This window comes from Pseudorasbora parva, chromosome 13 (assembly GCF_024679245.1).
Source record: "Pseudorasbora parva isolate DD20220531a chromosome 13, ASM2467924v1, whole genome shotgun sequence".
Lineage (NCBI taxonomy): Eukaryota > Metazoa > Chordata > Actinopteri > Cypriniformes > Gobionidae > Pseudorasbora > Pseudorasbora parva.
The window spans coordinates 13,527,044-13,541,669 of NC_090184.1; the positions used below are offsets into that span (position 1 = coordinate 13,527,044).

The window sequence follows — 14,626 nt, forward strand, 5'->3', positions numbered from 1 at the left end:
TTATAGATAAAATTAACTAATTTAATAATTGATGATCTTTACAACGAAACCTGAAACAATACTGAACTGACTTCAGCTGAGCAACAGCTGAAATGCATCATTTTCCTGATATCACTGTAAACCTGCCTTGAAACAATCTGTATTTTATAAGGCACTATTTAAATAAGGACTATATTAGCGTGGGATTTAATAAATAACCACAAGTTTCTCAGTTAAAACTCATGGATACACTGTAAAAAATAATAATAATGTTTCCAATTAAAAATTTTCTATTTCAATTTGGCCAACTGAAAAATTTAGATGTGATCAGTCACTAGAAAATTTTCAATTGGAGACCTGATTTTTTTTTCTCCAGTGTATGCATGCACATTCATAATAATGTCATGCTGGACATCGCATTCTACCTTCTACATACAATTTAAAGTTGGTGTTTGTTTTAGTAGCCTGAGTAGATGTTATTGTATGCTCCTATTTCTGACACCAGCTGTCCCTGTCATGTTCTCACTCTCGCACCTGGGGTTGTTGCACTGCCTTCTGCGGTGAGTGATTCCTCCTCCGCATGTTCGCGAGCAGGGAGAGAATTCGGACCATGAAGACCATGAGCCGTGAACAATCATGGAGGAACCCAAAGTGGAAGGAGTCACACACCGACCTTTAAAACACCACTACAGCAACACAGAATGAGAACAGTAATGCCAATCTGTATTTGTCATGTACAATGCATATTCATTCGATGTAAAAAAGGGTTGGTCATAGCAGTGTGTCACCTGACTGGGCCCACACTCCGTCCCGTCCAGTAGTGGAACAAGGAGACGAGTACACGAGCTACGGTCACGAGGGTTGATATGGCAGGACAGAACCCGGCAGCTTGCCTTGATGACACCAGAGAGAAACAAACATCATCACAACTAACCTCAGCGGAATGTCTGGGAGAGATATTTATTGACAAAGTAAAAACTGCAATCAAACTGTGATACAAACCCCTTATAAGAGGTTTTAAAGATTTTTATTTTTATTTAAAGTCTCTTATGTGTATCAAATCCACATGTATTTGATCAAAAATCCAGTAAATCCAGTAATATTGTAAAATATTATTACAATTTGTACTCCTGTAATGACAAAGCTGAATTTTTAGCATCATTACTCCAGTTTCACGTGATCCTTCAGAAATCATTTAAATACGCTGATACGTTGTGCTGCTTAATGTTTTTGTTTTATTTCTTTATCTTTCATGATTTTTCGGTGAATAGAAGCATATAGCATTTCGTTGAAAAAGAATATCGGTCAAACATTTATTTGGAAATATTTATATGGATGTAAAATAATGCCAAATGTATTTGAAACAAAAGAGCTTGTTGAATTGCAATTTAAAACATTACACACACATTTACATTATGATTATTAAAAATTTTATAATCCATTTTCATCTTTAGATTTTGCATCCAAAATATTAGGTCTGATTAAAAATATTAAGCTAAATATATATATATATACACACATACACACACACGCATTATCTCTGTCCATTTTATTTTGTTTTACAAATTCGCTTCCACAGTGATTAAAATTCCACAGAAAATTAAACATTGCACATCCGGGAACTGCAGTAATGTTTTACATTGAAATATTTACAGCTTAAATATATAACCAGGTTAAATTTTAGCCTATAAAAATGAAAGTCCTAAAAATACAACGCATTAAAATATAAGCATGGTTAATGCAATGCATATTTTTTTTCAATTGCAATTTAACAAGCTTTTTTGTTTCAAATACATTTGGCATTACTTTTCTTCCATTAATTTATTTCTATCAAAAACAACATTTTACTGACCTCAAACTTTAGAAAAATGTAAAGTGCTCTGTGAAATTAGACTAGAAATACTGAAGACTCATGGTGCATTTTACAGATTTTTGTCCAGTCAAAAATGATACCTTCTGCCTGTTAACAAGTGGAAAATTATGTTCATGGGTGTGATGTAACCAAAGCCTACTGGGTATTAAAAAAAATAGCTAACCTCTTATATTACACCCATCTTCCTGTATCAATAGGAAACATGTCAACACAAAACAGAGAACTGCATTGGTCAAGCGATTTCAGGTCATTAAAGTTAATCGAAAGTTATCCAGGGATACTGCCACGATGTATTGTCATAGGATTTGCAGTGTTACGGTAGGCTGATCACTAGTAGTCCTTGCTGGTTCAGCTACATTTGATTTGGTCACACACATCATGATGTGTGTGTGTGTGTGTGTGTGTGTGTGTGTGTGTGTGTGTGTGTGCGTGTGTGTGTGTGTGTGTGTGTGTGTGTGTGTGTGTGTGTGTGTGTGTGTGTGTGTGTGTGTGTGTGTGTGTGTGCACTCTTGACCCTTTAGCTCCGCCCACTGCACTCCTCCACGAGTTTGGCTATTTTCGGAAAGACTCTGTACAGTTTATCTGTCTTTTATCAATATGATAAAACTAAAGACTCTTCGGAGATATGAAGGATGCTATACTACTCTATAGGTACTCAAGATTAATATGAGATTGGCAAATGTGTGTTTTGTACCCTCTGATGATTTACACTGATAAATGTCTTATGATGGTCATTCTTACTCACCATATCATCCTTAGTGAAAGAACAAGCAGTAGCTGAGCTGCCAAATGCTATACGGCACTGATCGTCCACTCCATAGAACAGACCAGGCCTCCAGTCCTGCACTGAACCACCCAAGACCGGAACATCCTTAACACACTCTGCTTTGCCAGCACTACACAGCAGACAGCGAACACACACTCGTGTTATAAAGAGCATCCACATGATGTGTAGAACATTGTAAATTACTTAAAATAACACTTTAAGGATACCAGGGGGTAGGAAGGGAGTTCAAAGGGCATACTCTATAAAATACACTACTGTTCAAAATTAAGTATTATTGGTGGATGATTTTTTTAATTGTTTTTTGAAAACTAATTTTATGCTCACCAAACATGCATTTGTTTTATCAACAATAAAGTCAAAACATTGATGTCTTAAAATACTATTACAATTTTAAATAATTGGCCCCATTTTTTTATTTGTTAGCTATACAATGAAATGTGCATCCACAGAGTGAAATCGTGTCTGGAGACACCACAGTATGACCGAAAGGAAAATTTACTATTAGCGATTAAAGGGCCCTTCTAAAGACAACCTAAATATGCAGAATTGGGAACATATTTGTTTTATATAAATTTTCTAATCAATATTTTCAAACAATGTAAGTTTAATAAGGCTATATGTAAAACTATGAAAAAACGTATATTTAATAGACTACTCAAAAAAGTTTAAACACACTTACAAGCCAAGTATACTTTAAATACGTAATTATACGTTTAAGGATATCTCAATCAAAAGATTAAGTATAGGCCAAATATACGTTAGACTTTTCTCTCAGTGTAAGTCAAGTATACTTAAGTGCATTTTTAAGTATATTTCTGAGAAGTACAAACTCAGTTCCATAAAAGTTGGGACACTGTACAAATTGTTAATAAAAAAGAAATGCAATAATTTACAAATGTACATATAAGGAACAGCTGAAGGACCAATTTGCATCTTATTAGGTCAATTGTCAACATGATTGGTATAAAAAGAGCCTCTCAGAGTGGCAGTGTCTCTCAGAAGTTAAGATGGGCAGAGGATCACCAATTCCAGCAATTCTGGAGTGAAAAATAGTGGAGCAATATCAGAAAGGAGTTTCTCAGAGAAACATTGCAAAGAGTTTGAAGTTACCATTATCTACAGTCCATAATATCATCCAAAGATTCAGAGAATCTGGAACAATCTATGAGTGCGTAAGGATCAAGGCTGAAAAACAAGGCTGGGGCCCTTAGACATCACTACATCACATACAGGAATGGGCTCAGGAATACTTCCAGAAAACCTTGTCATGAACACAATCCACTGTGCCATTCGCCGTTCCCGGCTAAAACTCTATAGATAAAAAAAAAAGCCATATCTAAACATGATCCAGAAGCGCAGGTATTTTCTCTGAGCCAAGGCTCATTTAAAATGGACTGTGGTAATGTGGAAAAGTGTTCTTGTGGTCAGATGAATCAAAATTTGAAAGTCTTTTTGGAAAACTATGACGCCATCGCCATGTCATCCGGACTAAAGAGGACAAGGACAACCCGTTGTTATCAGCGCTCAGTTTAGAAGCTCTGATGGTATGGGATTGCATGAGTTAGTGTGTGGCATGGGCAGCTTACACATCTGGAAAGGCACCATCAATGCTGAAAGGTATACCCAAGTTCTATACCCAACAACATATGCTCCCATTCAGACGTCGTCTCTTTCAGGGAAGACCTTACATTTTCCAACATGACAATGCCAGACCACATACTGCATCAATTACAACATCATGGCTGAGTAGAAGAAGGATCCGGGTACTGAAATGGCCAGCCTGCAGTCCAGATCTTTCACCCATAGAAAACATTTAGCGCATCATAAAGAGGAAGAAGCGATAAAGAAGACCTAAGACAGTTGAGCAACTAGAAGCCTGTATTAGACAAGAATGGAACAACATTCCTATTCCTAAACTTGGGCAACTTGTCGTCTCAGTCCCCAGACATTTGCAGACTGTTATAAAAAGAAGAGGGGATGCCACACAGTGGTAAACATGGCCTTGTCCCAACTTTTCTGAGATGTATTGATGCCATATTTAAAATCAACATATTTTTCCCTTAAAATGATACATTTTCTCAGTTTAAACATTTGACATGTCACGCATTCTGAATCAAATACTGAAATTTGAATCTTTCACATCATTGCATTCTCTTTTATTCACAATTTGTACAGTGTCTCAACTTTTTTTGAATCAGGTTTGTATATAAAAAGTAGACTGAAAGTGTACTTTCATATTTCTAGTTTAAAAAAAAGTGAATAGAACACTTGAATTAACTTTATAAGGGAAGTGAGTGACACCTGAAGAAGTTGTGGAGCTGATCCCTGCTGCACTGGGACCAGGTCAGATCGACACTGTTATAACCTCCGTCAGATGCCATCATAAAGCCACTAGAGCTGCATGTGTTGTCTATTCCATCGTGATTTATGCCAAAACTGAAAAGACAATAAGCAAGACTTGATTTACAATAATTCAGACTGTTTTTTAACTTACATTTTAGCATAGCAGTATGAATCATCTGAGTTTTTTTTTTTTGTGGAAATAAACTTCTCAAGGTTACCTGTGGCCAATCTCATGTGCAATGGTGATGCCAAGATCAAAGCCTGTATCCTCAGTAATCACACAGTTCCACTGAGTAGAACAAACTCCACCCAGCTGAGTTACACCTCTCACAAGCTTATTCCCATTAGGCAACACCAGATCAAACCTTAGTGATGTCAAAGAGAGTTGTAAAATGCAAGTATGCCAAAAGAGAAGATATTCTTGAGATTTTTGCAAGATATCTAACATCTTGCTCAAAAAAGGATTTAAATTTAAGAGTTTTAGGCATTATTTTAGAACACACACAAGGAAAGTTCCATAATTTTCCAAATAGTTTACTGTCTGCACAATACTGGACAAAATTGCACAGTAAAGAGGAATGATGGTGTTTTAGTTCAGAGAGCTCTCTATGGATTTTGAACACACCTGGTAATGTATAACAGCAGATCTGCATGTAAAGGGTCAGTGTCCGCATCAGGGTTGACCTTCTGACCCCACTCGCACACACTTTTCAGAGAAGAGGTTATATTTTCAGAGATCTGGATGTCTGGCTGTGGAATAAAACAAACTCTATTGTCCTTGTGGATTCATATAATGGCGTTAGGTCAAACAGACATTTGGACAAACCTTTGGCTCTGTGAGAATGACCATACGGACAAGGTGAACTCTTATATTGGCACCAAGACTAACATCTCTCAGAAGCTCAGAGGCCTGCAAGTGTAGAAAAGATTGTCCAAAAAAAGTATATTTAATATGCACTAATCCTATTCCATATTTTGTACACACTACATTACCAAAAGTATTGGGACAAGCATAAATCAAGCACACAGGCATGCAGGCACTTCTACAAACATTTGTGGAAGAATAGATCACTCTCAGGAGCTCAGTGCATTCGTGAAATTTCCTCACTACTAAATATTCCACGGTCAACTCTTAGTGGTCTTATAACAAAGTGGAAGCAATTGGGAACAACAGTAACTTAGCAACAAAGTGCTAGGCCACGTGAAATCACAGAGCGGGTCAGCGCATGCACAGTGCACAGAAGTCGCCAACTTTCTGCAGTCAATAGTTACAGACCTCCAAACTTTGTGTGGCCTTCAGATTATCTGAAGAAAAGTGCCTAGAGAACTTCATGGAATGGGTTACCATGGCCGGCTGAGCAGCTGCATACAAACCTTACATCACCAAGTGCAATGCAAAGCTTGGGATGCAGTGGTGTAAATCGTGCAAAGTTCATGTGCATGTATAGGCAGGCATCCCAAATTGTTTGGCAATATAGTGTATGTTAAATTCATTGTACATATATTCATATACAATATTTTGAAAATGTAGATTAAACACACACATACGATGTTGAGGTTGGTTAGGATGTATCTCTCAGTGTCTTGCCTATGGACATCATAAACATCTGGACCAACCACCACTGCTAGCTCCAGATGTGTGACCTCTGACCCCAGAGGTGTCCTCCGTAACCTGAACTGGCCTAAGAAAGATGCAGATCACGCAACTGAATAAAAGCAGCAATAATATTGATAAAATGCGGTTTAATTTCTTCAAAATGGTGTTTTTAGATTTTTGAGGATTGTAGTTTGACCAAATTAGCAGTTTGATAGTACTTTACATCTACTTCAGCATACTGAAACTGGTTTAGCTGTAGAAACAACTAGCATCCTTTATGATGTTCAGACAAACAGCTCGATTGCGAATGTGATATTTCTTTTATATAACAGTCCAACAAAAATAGTAATTTTAGACACATTTTAGATTCATTCTTGGCAGTTATGTTGTACATGTATTTCCATGCTGTTATGTTGTATGCCTGTTGTTGTGTGTTTCTGAACAACAAACATTAGTGGTATTTAATTCCTCAAAGAATTCCTCTAAAATGTCAAATGGGACACCCTATGCGCTTTTGTGGACTTCACGATCACCCGTATGCGGCAGCCATTGTAAGCCCACAAGACTGTAAATAAAGTGCATCATTTGAAACAGGGCTAATGTTTTAAACTAATTGTTTGTACTAATGAATGAATCAAATGATTCTGCACTGTATGTTTAATAAGTGCATTAATATATTAAAGTTTTATTTTTAAAACTGTTATAAAAAAGTGTCACAAGTGCACTCAAAAAAAATGCACTTGCACCGTTGTTAGTTGCACTCATATCATATTTCACATTAATTAAAAAACTCATGTCCCTAATTTAATTTAAGTTTACTGAGTTGTTGCTTTACTAAAAATGAGTTTTGTCAGCTTTACTTAATAAGTGTTTGTTCGGTCAACTTAAAGGGTTAGTTCACCCAAAAATTAAATTGATGTAATTAATGACTAATGTCGTTCCACACCCGTAAGACCTCCGTTCATCTTCGGAACACGGTTTAAGATATTTTATATTTAGTCCGAGAGCTTTCTGTCTCTTCATAGAAAACGTATGCACAGTATACTGTCCCTTTCCAGAAGGACCAGAAAGGTAATAAAAACATCATCAAAGTAGTCCATATGTGACATCTGTGGGTTAGTTAGAATCTCTTGAAGCATCAAAAATATATTTTGGTCCAAAAATAACAAAAACTATAACTTTATTCAGCAGTGTCTTCTCTTCCTTGTTTTCAATCCTCAAACAAATATTCAAGCGGTTATGAATCACTGTATTTAATTCATGATTCGGATTGTGTGTCAAACTGCCAAAATGCTGAAATCACGTGACATTGGCGATCCGAATCATGATTCAATACGGTATACTGTGTGTTTTCTATGGCGAGACAGAACCTCTCGGACTAAATAAAAAATATCTTACACTGTGTTCTGAAGATGAACAGAGGTCTTACGGGGGTCGAACGACATTAGGGTCAGTCATTAATTACATAAATTTCATTTTTGGTTGAAGTAACCCTTTAATAAAGTAAATTAAATCAACAAATGTGTTCACCTAACATAATAAACATTTATAAATGTAACAACCTTATTAAGTATACTACACATATAAATATTATGTAACAGTGACACATTCATCTGGTTTGGATTACTTAGATATTTTGTCAGCTTTACTTGACATTCTTTTGTTCATATAACTAAATTGTTATTTGTAAAACTTACTCAATATAGTTGTGTGGAACCACTTGACCACAATTTTTTAAAAGAGAAGTAGTGGCCGGCATGCAAATGACCCCTCGAACATATGGGCAAACTTATTGCAAAATGTATCGTTGTGGACTTCAGGCCACTAACAGGCTTATGTTCAGTTAAATCGTACGGTACACTGTACATCAATAATCACTAAATTGTTCACTCACTCTTGGGCTGTTTAAGATGTGTCCTCACTGGTAATGTGTGGGTTAATAGCAGGTGAGGTACACCAGCAGGTAAATCCATAGTAAGATCCTTCAGATGGTCTATGTGTTTCTGAAGCACTGGGCGAATATTCAGCCTCCTCTCCCCGGACTGAATCAGACCTTGCTGAGGACAAATATAGACTGAAATTAGCAATTTGTCTCCTATAGCTATCCAAAAATACTGTATATGGGACGAACATAAAGCATAGTCATAAAACATCTTCTTACTAATTTGCCATGGCAGACGGGGAGAAGAGTTCTTGTATGTGCTGGTCTCAGTAACTTCAGCTGCTCGCAGCACATGTCCTCCCTCTTCTTCACCACACTGACTGTTGAGTTGATCACCATCTCCAGACTTGTGGGACAGGACACCGGTTGTTCATCTCTGTGCTGGCCCAACTCAAATCTCTCTCCTTCGGTTTGAAACGAGCACCTCCACAGCCCTCTGACAGACTCATTCCTCGAGCAATTCACCCAAACCAGCTCAAAGTGAGGCACTGAAGAGAACATACTCAAAATCAGGATATTTACATATTTAGTTTAAATACAGACTTGTATGTGTGTGTGTGTATGTGTATGTATGAACCTAATGGCCTATCTGTAAACCTTTTGACTCCATACTCGTGACCACTCTTTCTCAATATCTGAATCAGACTCACCTGATTTAGTCGAAATAGTATCAAAATAATAAAACAAATCTTGAGGTTTCAGTGACTCTAAAAAATCCTGGGAAGAAGAAAACAAAACAATTTGATTTTGAACAAACAATACCATTTAAAAAGCTTTACACAGAAAGACTGTAAAAGGATGGCAACAAGCAAAGGTAATATCATTTAATTTAAAGTTTTATACAAATATTTGCACTACTGTTCAAAAGTTTAGGGTCAGTAAGATATTAATTTAATAAAATAGAAATGTATTAATTATTTAATTCAGCAAGAATGCCTTAAATTGATCAAAAGTGACAGAAAAGACATTAATAATAGGCATGTTACAAAATATTTTTTTTAATAAATGCTGTTCTTTTGAACTTTCTGTTCGCAAAGAATCTTGAAAAAAAATCTACATAAAATGTACAGCACTGCTGTATTTAACATTGATAATAAACATTTCTTAAGCAGCAAATCAGCTATTATAATAATTTCTGAACAATCTGTTAAAACAGCTATTTAAATGGTTTTAATATTTCTTAATATTAATGTTCCAACTGCATGTTTGATCAAATAAATGCAGCCTTGGTTAACATATAAAAATAATAATAAAAATATCACTAATCCCAAACTTGTGAATGAAAGCTAGTACATGTCCCCTTCTTCATGTTATTTTATTACTTTGTTTATTTTCATATTTTTATTGTTTTAATATTACATTGATGTCAACAGCAAGGGAAATTCCTTGTACATCTGGACGTTCTAAAATTTGTAAACATTATAAAATAGGCCATAACTTTGCCTTTTTCAGCTTAAAACCACTTACCTTCTGCAAAGTGCATTGTGAAATCAGCAGAGCTGTTGTTTTTAACAAGCCGGGAGCTAGAAAGAGCCAGATCAGAGTTCCCATGTTCGACCACATCCTAAAGCACTGGACTAACCAAATCAAATGTAGCTGAACCAGCAAGGACTATTAGTGATCAGCCTACCGTAACACTGCAAATCCTATGAAAAACGTTTGAAGTTGGTTGAAAAAGTGTCCTGTACATAGACCAATGTGTTTCAATGTCTCTCACACTGCTTTTTTTTTTTTTTTTTTTTTTTTTTTTGGAAAGATCAAACAAAAAAAGGTTATTGATCAGCAAAGAGAAGCCCCACTGAAACACTGAGTTGATGAATGACAGACAATATTTGTTGACACACCACGATCTGTGTAGAAGGTAACAAGCTGCGATGTGGTTGGCTCTCTCCATTGATGCCTGTTTTATTGATTTATGACATTGCTAGAAAACTGGAAGATAATTCTCATGTATGAAAAATTGCAAATCACAGGTACAGGAACATGATGGAGGGGGACACTGCATTAAATAAATAATTTAGGAGGGGGAAAAACAAGCTTTGTGAGAGAAAGGATCACTCAAACCTATATTGTGAGGCATAATTATTAATTAATGCCCATGGGCATTATGTTGGCAAGCCTTGAAAGGGCGAAGGCCCTTTTCGTGTGAAATCTTTTTATTTTATTTATTATTATTATTATCTATTTTTTAAAGAAAAACGTCCTCTGGAATTTGATATGCTTCTCAGAGGAAACACATTGAATTGCAAGCTGATTTTTGATATCTCGAACAGTTTGGGCGTGGCATTGAAATTCATTTATGGTGAAAAAAGATAACAGGAAACGTGTTATAATGTCTGCATACATTGACTGATTTTAATGAAACTACAGCAGCATGTTTGTTGAAGGGGCTGATCACATGGGTCTGACTGTTGTGAAAGTCAAAGTCATAACGCCAGCAGGAAGTTTGCAATTTTCAAAGTGCTATACAATCACTTATTTTTTACCCAGTTTAATTCAAACATCATCAGAATAATGTCAAGACACGTCAGCCATGTGAAGGAATTCTTGATATCTTAAATAATATTGCAATGACATTGGACTCTAATGCTTCAAATTGCATGAAACTTGACACACACATCATCAGGGCCAGTAGGTATGGAATGTCAAAGCTGCCAATATTAAAAATAAATAAATACATAAATAAATATACAAAGAAATGTAAAAAAAAAAGAAAAGAAAAAAAACTAAATCAATAAATATATATATATAAATAAATAAATGTATAAATAAATATACATAGAAAAGCAAAAAAATAAATAAATTTGGGGATTAGTTTTAGAGTCACCAAACTCCACATATATTGTTCTCATCTAGCTGGGCAACTTTCAAATTTACAGTCATTAGCTCCAGTGAATTAGCCTGACGTGGTCATACTCAATTCTAGTCAGAATATGAGTCTGAAACTGCTCCATTGGGCTGTGATTATGGGGCGTGTTTCAACCGAACCAGGAAAGACCTCAATTGGATAGACCTACAACCAATCAGAGCAACAAAGCGACGTCAACAGAGCTCAACTGCACTGTGTTGCCATGTCTGCATTTTTTTTCCCCCGCACCCGCGGGTTGTTTTCTATGTCCGCAGGAAGCGACTATTATGTGATATGATATATAAACCTATGAGTGCAACTTTTAGCAGACAACCTTGCCAAAATAACCCCCCAAACACCTTTTTTTTCCGGAGAACTGTGTGTCTGTGTGTGTGTGTGTGTGTGTGTGTGTGTGTGTGTGTGTGTGTGTGTGTGTGTGTGTGTGTTTTCCTAAAGCCACTGGTGTGGAGGTGGCGTTGGGGCTTGGGCCCATCATTACGGCTTGCAGCTTTAATATTTATTGTCTGTTTTGATCATATTCCATATAATTCGGTATGTACTGTAATTTATTAAATAACTGCTATAAATGAAAACACACTGACTGGCTGATTTAACAGATATTCAGTTATTCTTGTCTTAGTTTCATTTCTATGGACTGGATGTTTTTTAATGGATGATATACGTGGCAACTTTTTTGAGCAATGTTGTTAAGTCATGCTGTTGGGCACTTTCCCATTGAGAATAGGCAAGACATTTCTATCTGGATACTTTAGATGGGTCGTGGGCTCTGTGTCTCACCTGTTTGCCTGTTGTATCACCGTTTGTTTGGTTCTATTTTCCTTTGTTCTACTTCTAGTTATTTTGTTGTCATAGTAACTAATTACAAATGAAATAAGATTATTGAATGTGTTGTCTAATACAGCATGTCATGTTTTACACATAATAATAATAATAATAATAATAATAATAATAATAATAATAATAATAATAATAATAATAATAATAATAATAATAATAATAATAATAAAAAGAACTCCTGCATTTAGCCAGTCTGCATTCTGTGTTTATGAAATAAAGAAAGTGAAAGTTCAACAAAACTCACTTGAGAGGAAAGGCTAAATACATTATTCTTCTGTGCCTTTTTGCCTTTTTAACTGACGTATCATTTAATTTCCAGTTTCATTAAAAACTGTTCCAAAAAGAATGGTGAACATTTGTAACTCTATTTGTCTTTTCTATATCTCAGTGATGATGCAGTGTTTGTACCTTAAGAACAAGCACAGGAACAGACAAAAATATTTGAAATGTTTAAAATATGCCACAGTAAGAAATCAGGTTAAGAAAGAAAAGGAAGGGAAAAGAAAGAAAAGGAAAAAGAAAGACCACGAGGAGGACAGATCTATTTTGATGGTTCAAGCATACAACACATGACAGAGGCAGATTTTATTTTCAAAATGTTAATGTACAGTTTTATACATATACAATTGGTACAATATCATGAAAAAATTAATAAACCAGTTGCACAAAGGCAGAAAGAGTATAAAATGTCTACAAACAGGGTTAACCGACTTATATTTAAATTTAAATAATTGCCAGATCATTTTGCTTGACCTTGAGTAACATTTGTTTAGGTAACACACACACACACACACACACACACACACACACACACACACACACACACACACACACACACACACACACACACACACACACACACACACACACACACACACACACACACACACACACACACACACACACACACACACACACACACACACACACACACACACACACACACGTGTTAAGGGTGTATCAAAAGGATGATGAAGGAGTGTCATCAGTCACACCCAAACATAATTAAAAGAAAATCAACCACATGCTGTATGGTTACAAAAACGTTCTTATAAAAAGTTTTTTTTTTAAATGTAAAACCGATGAAAACAACACAGCACTTCACAGTAAGCACAGTACTTCAGAGCTGCATGATTCACATGGTGTCAGTGAAAATTTTAGAATAAAATCCTACAAAGCAAAAAGTAATTTATACAGACAAATAAATGTGAAAGAATGCTTGTGACTCTAACATACTTGTATAAAATCTTTGCAAAACATTCATGAGGTGGAGCTATAGTCTGGAAGATGTTATCTGATAAAACATTTCATCAAGTTAATTAGAAACTGAGTAAATGCACAAGAACAAATTCGTTTTTTTATTTTATTATTATTATTATAATAAAATATGACATGAAATTCCTCAACATTAAATTGGTTATGGCTGATGTGGTTTATGGTCATAGTGGTACCAGCTGGCTGCAGCAAATGTGGCATATTCTAACGATTTTGACGTTTATTTTATATTTACCCACTTTAAATGCATATTGCCTGCCATGCCCACATGTCCTAAAGTGGTTGGCGGTGGCAGTGAGGCTTGGGCCCATCATTGCTTGCAGCTACACATACTGAATGTTATAATTGCATTAAAATAAATAACTGAATAATATTTCTAAATTTGATGCAGTCTCTGAACTCTTAATGCTCAGAAAAACTTATAATGACTTATTTATTATATTTGCTGGGTCCAAAAGTATGAGATCACATTGAAAATCTGGGAATATATAGGCAGTCTGATTCATGTTTGCGATACAGTTACTCTGAATAGTTTAATTAATATGTTTAAAAAAATTATTCAGTGATTCTATTATGCCATAATGTCAACAAAAAGTCACATGCATTCATGTTTTCCCCAATTAATAGGGTGTAATTTCCCAATCCCCAGTTCCCTGTGATGTCCCAGTTCAATATTTGCAGATTCAGATAAAAGCATAACATCATTTAATATTTACATTAGTAGCCTACATCCCATTAGTCTACAACTCTTGGCTGGAGAGGTGTTAGTCTTTTTTTTTTTGTTTGTTTAAATCCTATAAACTCTGTGTTGTTGCCAATGTTGATAAAACAGTCACTCAAATCATTCAGTTTAAAGTAAAACCAGTTATTGCATAGTGAAGAAATAGTTTAGTTAGTAAACAAATCAGACCGGTTTTGTGAACCAGCTCATTAAAAATATGTTTTCACCTGGAAATAAACAGAAAGGGACAGGTTGTAACATGTTTAAACAAGAAAACGTTGTGAGGTGGACGTTTTTTAATCTTAACTTAAAACTCTCAACATTTTATTTTGACCATATCATTTGTAATAATCGTATTTTAATATCTACGTCTAGTAATACGTCATTCTCTGCGGCACGGCTC

The 14,626-nt window shown here is 35.5% G+C and overlaps 1 protein-coding gene across 3 annotated transcripts in view; it reads right to left on the reverse strand.

The window, feature by feature from the left end:
- Positions 1 to 10,253, reverse strand: part of adamts13 (ADAM metallopeptidase with thrombospondin type 1 motif, 13) — a 30,709-nt gene extending 20,456 nt beyond the window's left edge. Inside the window, exons 1-12 of one of the 3 annotated variants that reach the window (XM_067413218.1) lie at positions 9,989 to 10,251; positions 9,172 to 9,238; positions 8,741 to 9,009; positions 8,474 to 8,636; positions 6,531 to 6,664; positions 5,809 to 5,892; positions 5,608 to 5,732; positions 5,201 to 5,347; positions 4,941 to 5,075; positions 2,598 to 2,748; positions 768 to 872; positions 514 to 665 (exon numbers count right to left, since the gene is read on the reverse strand). In XM_067413218.1, coding sequence (XP_067269319.1) covers positions 514 to 665; positions 768 to 872; positions 2,598 to 2,748; positions 4,941 to 5,075; positions 5,201 to 5,347; positions 5,608 to 5,732; positions 5,809 to 5,892; positions 6,531 to 6,664; positions 8,474 to 8,636; positions 8,741 to 9,009; positions 9,172 to 9,238; positions 9,989 to 10,084 — 1,628 coding nt within the window. In that variant the 5' untranslated portion in view covers positions 10,085 to 10,251. Of the gene's footprint in view, positions 1 to 513; positions 666 to 767; positions 873 to 2,597; positions 2,749 to 4,940; positions 5,076 to 5,200; positions 5,348 to 5,607; positions 5,733 to 5,808; positions 5,893 to 6,526; positions 6,665 to 8,473; positions 8,637 to 8,740; positions 9,010 to 9,171; positions 9,239 to 9,988 lie in introns of those variants that run through there. The other 2 variants (XM_067413219.1, XM_067413220.1) reach the window with 2 other exon arrangements.
- Positions 10,254 to 14,626: the final 4,373 nt, after the last annotated feature.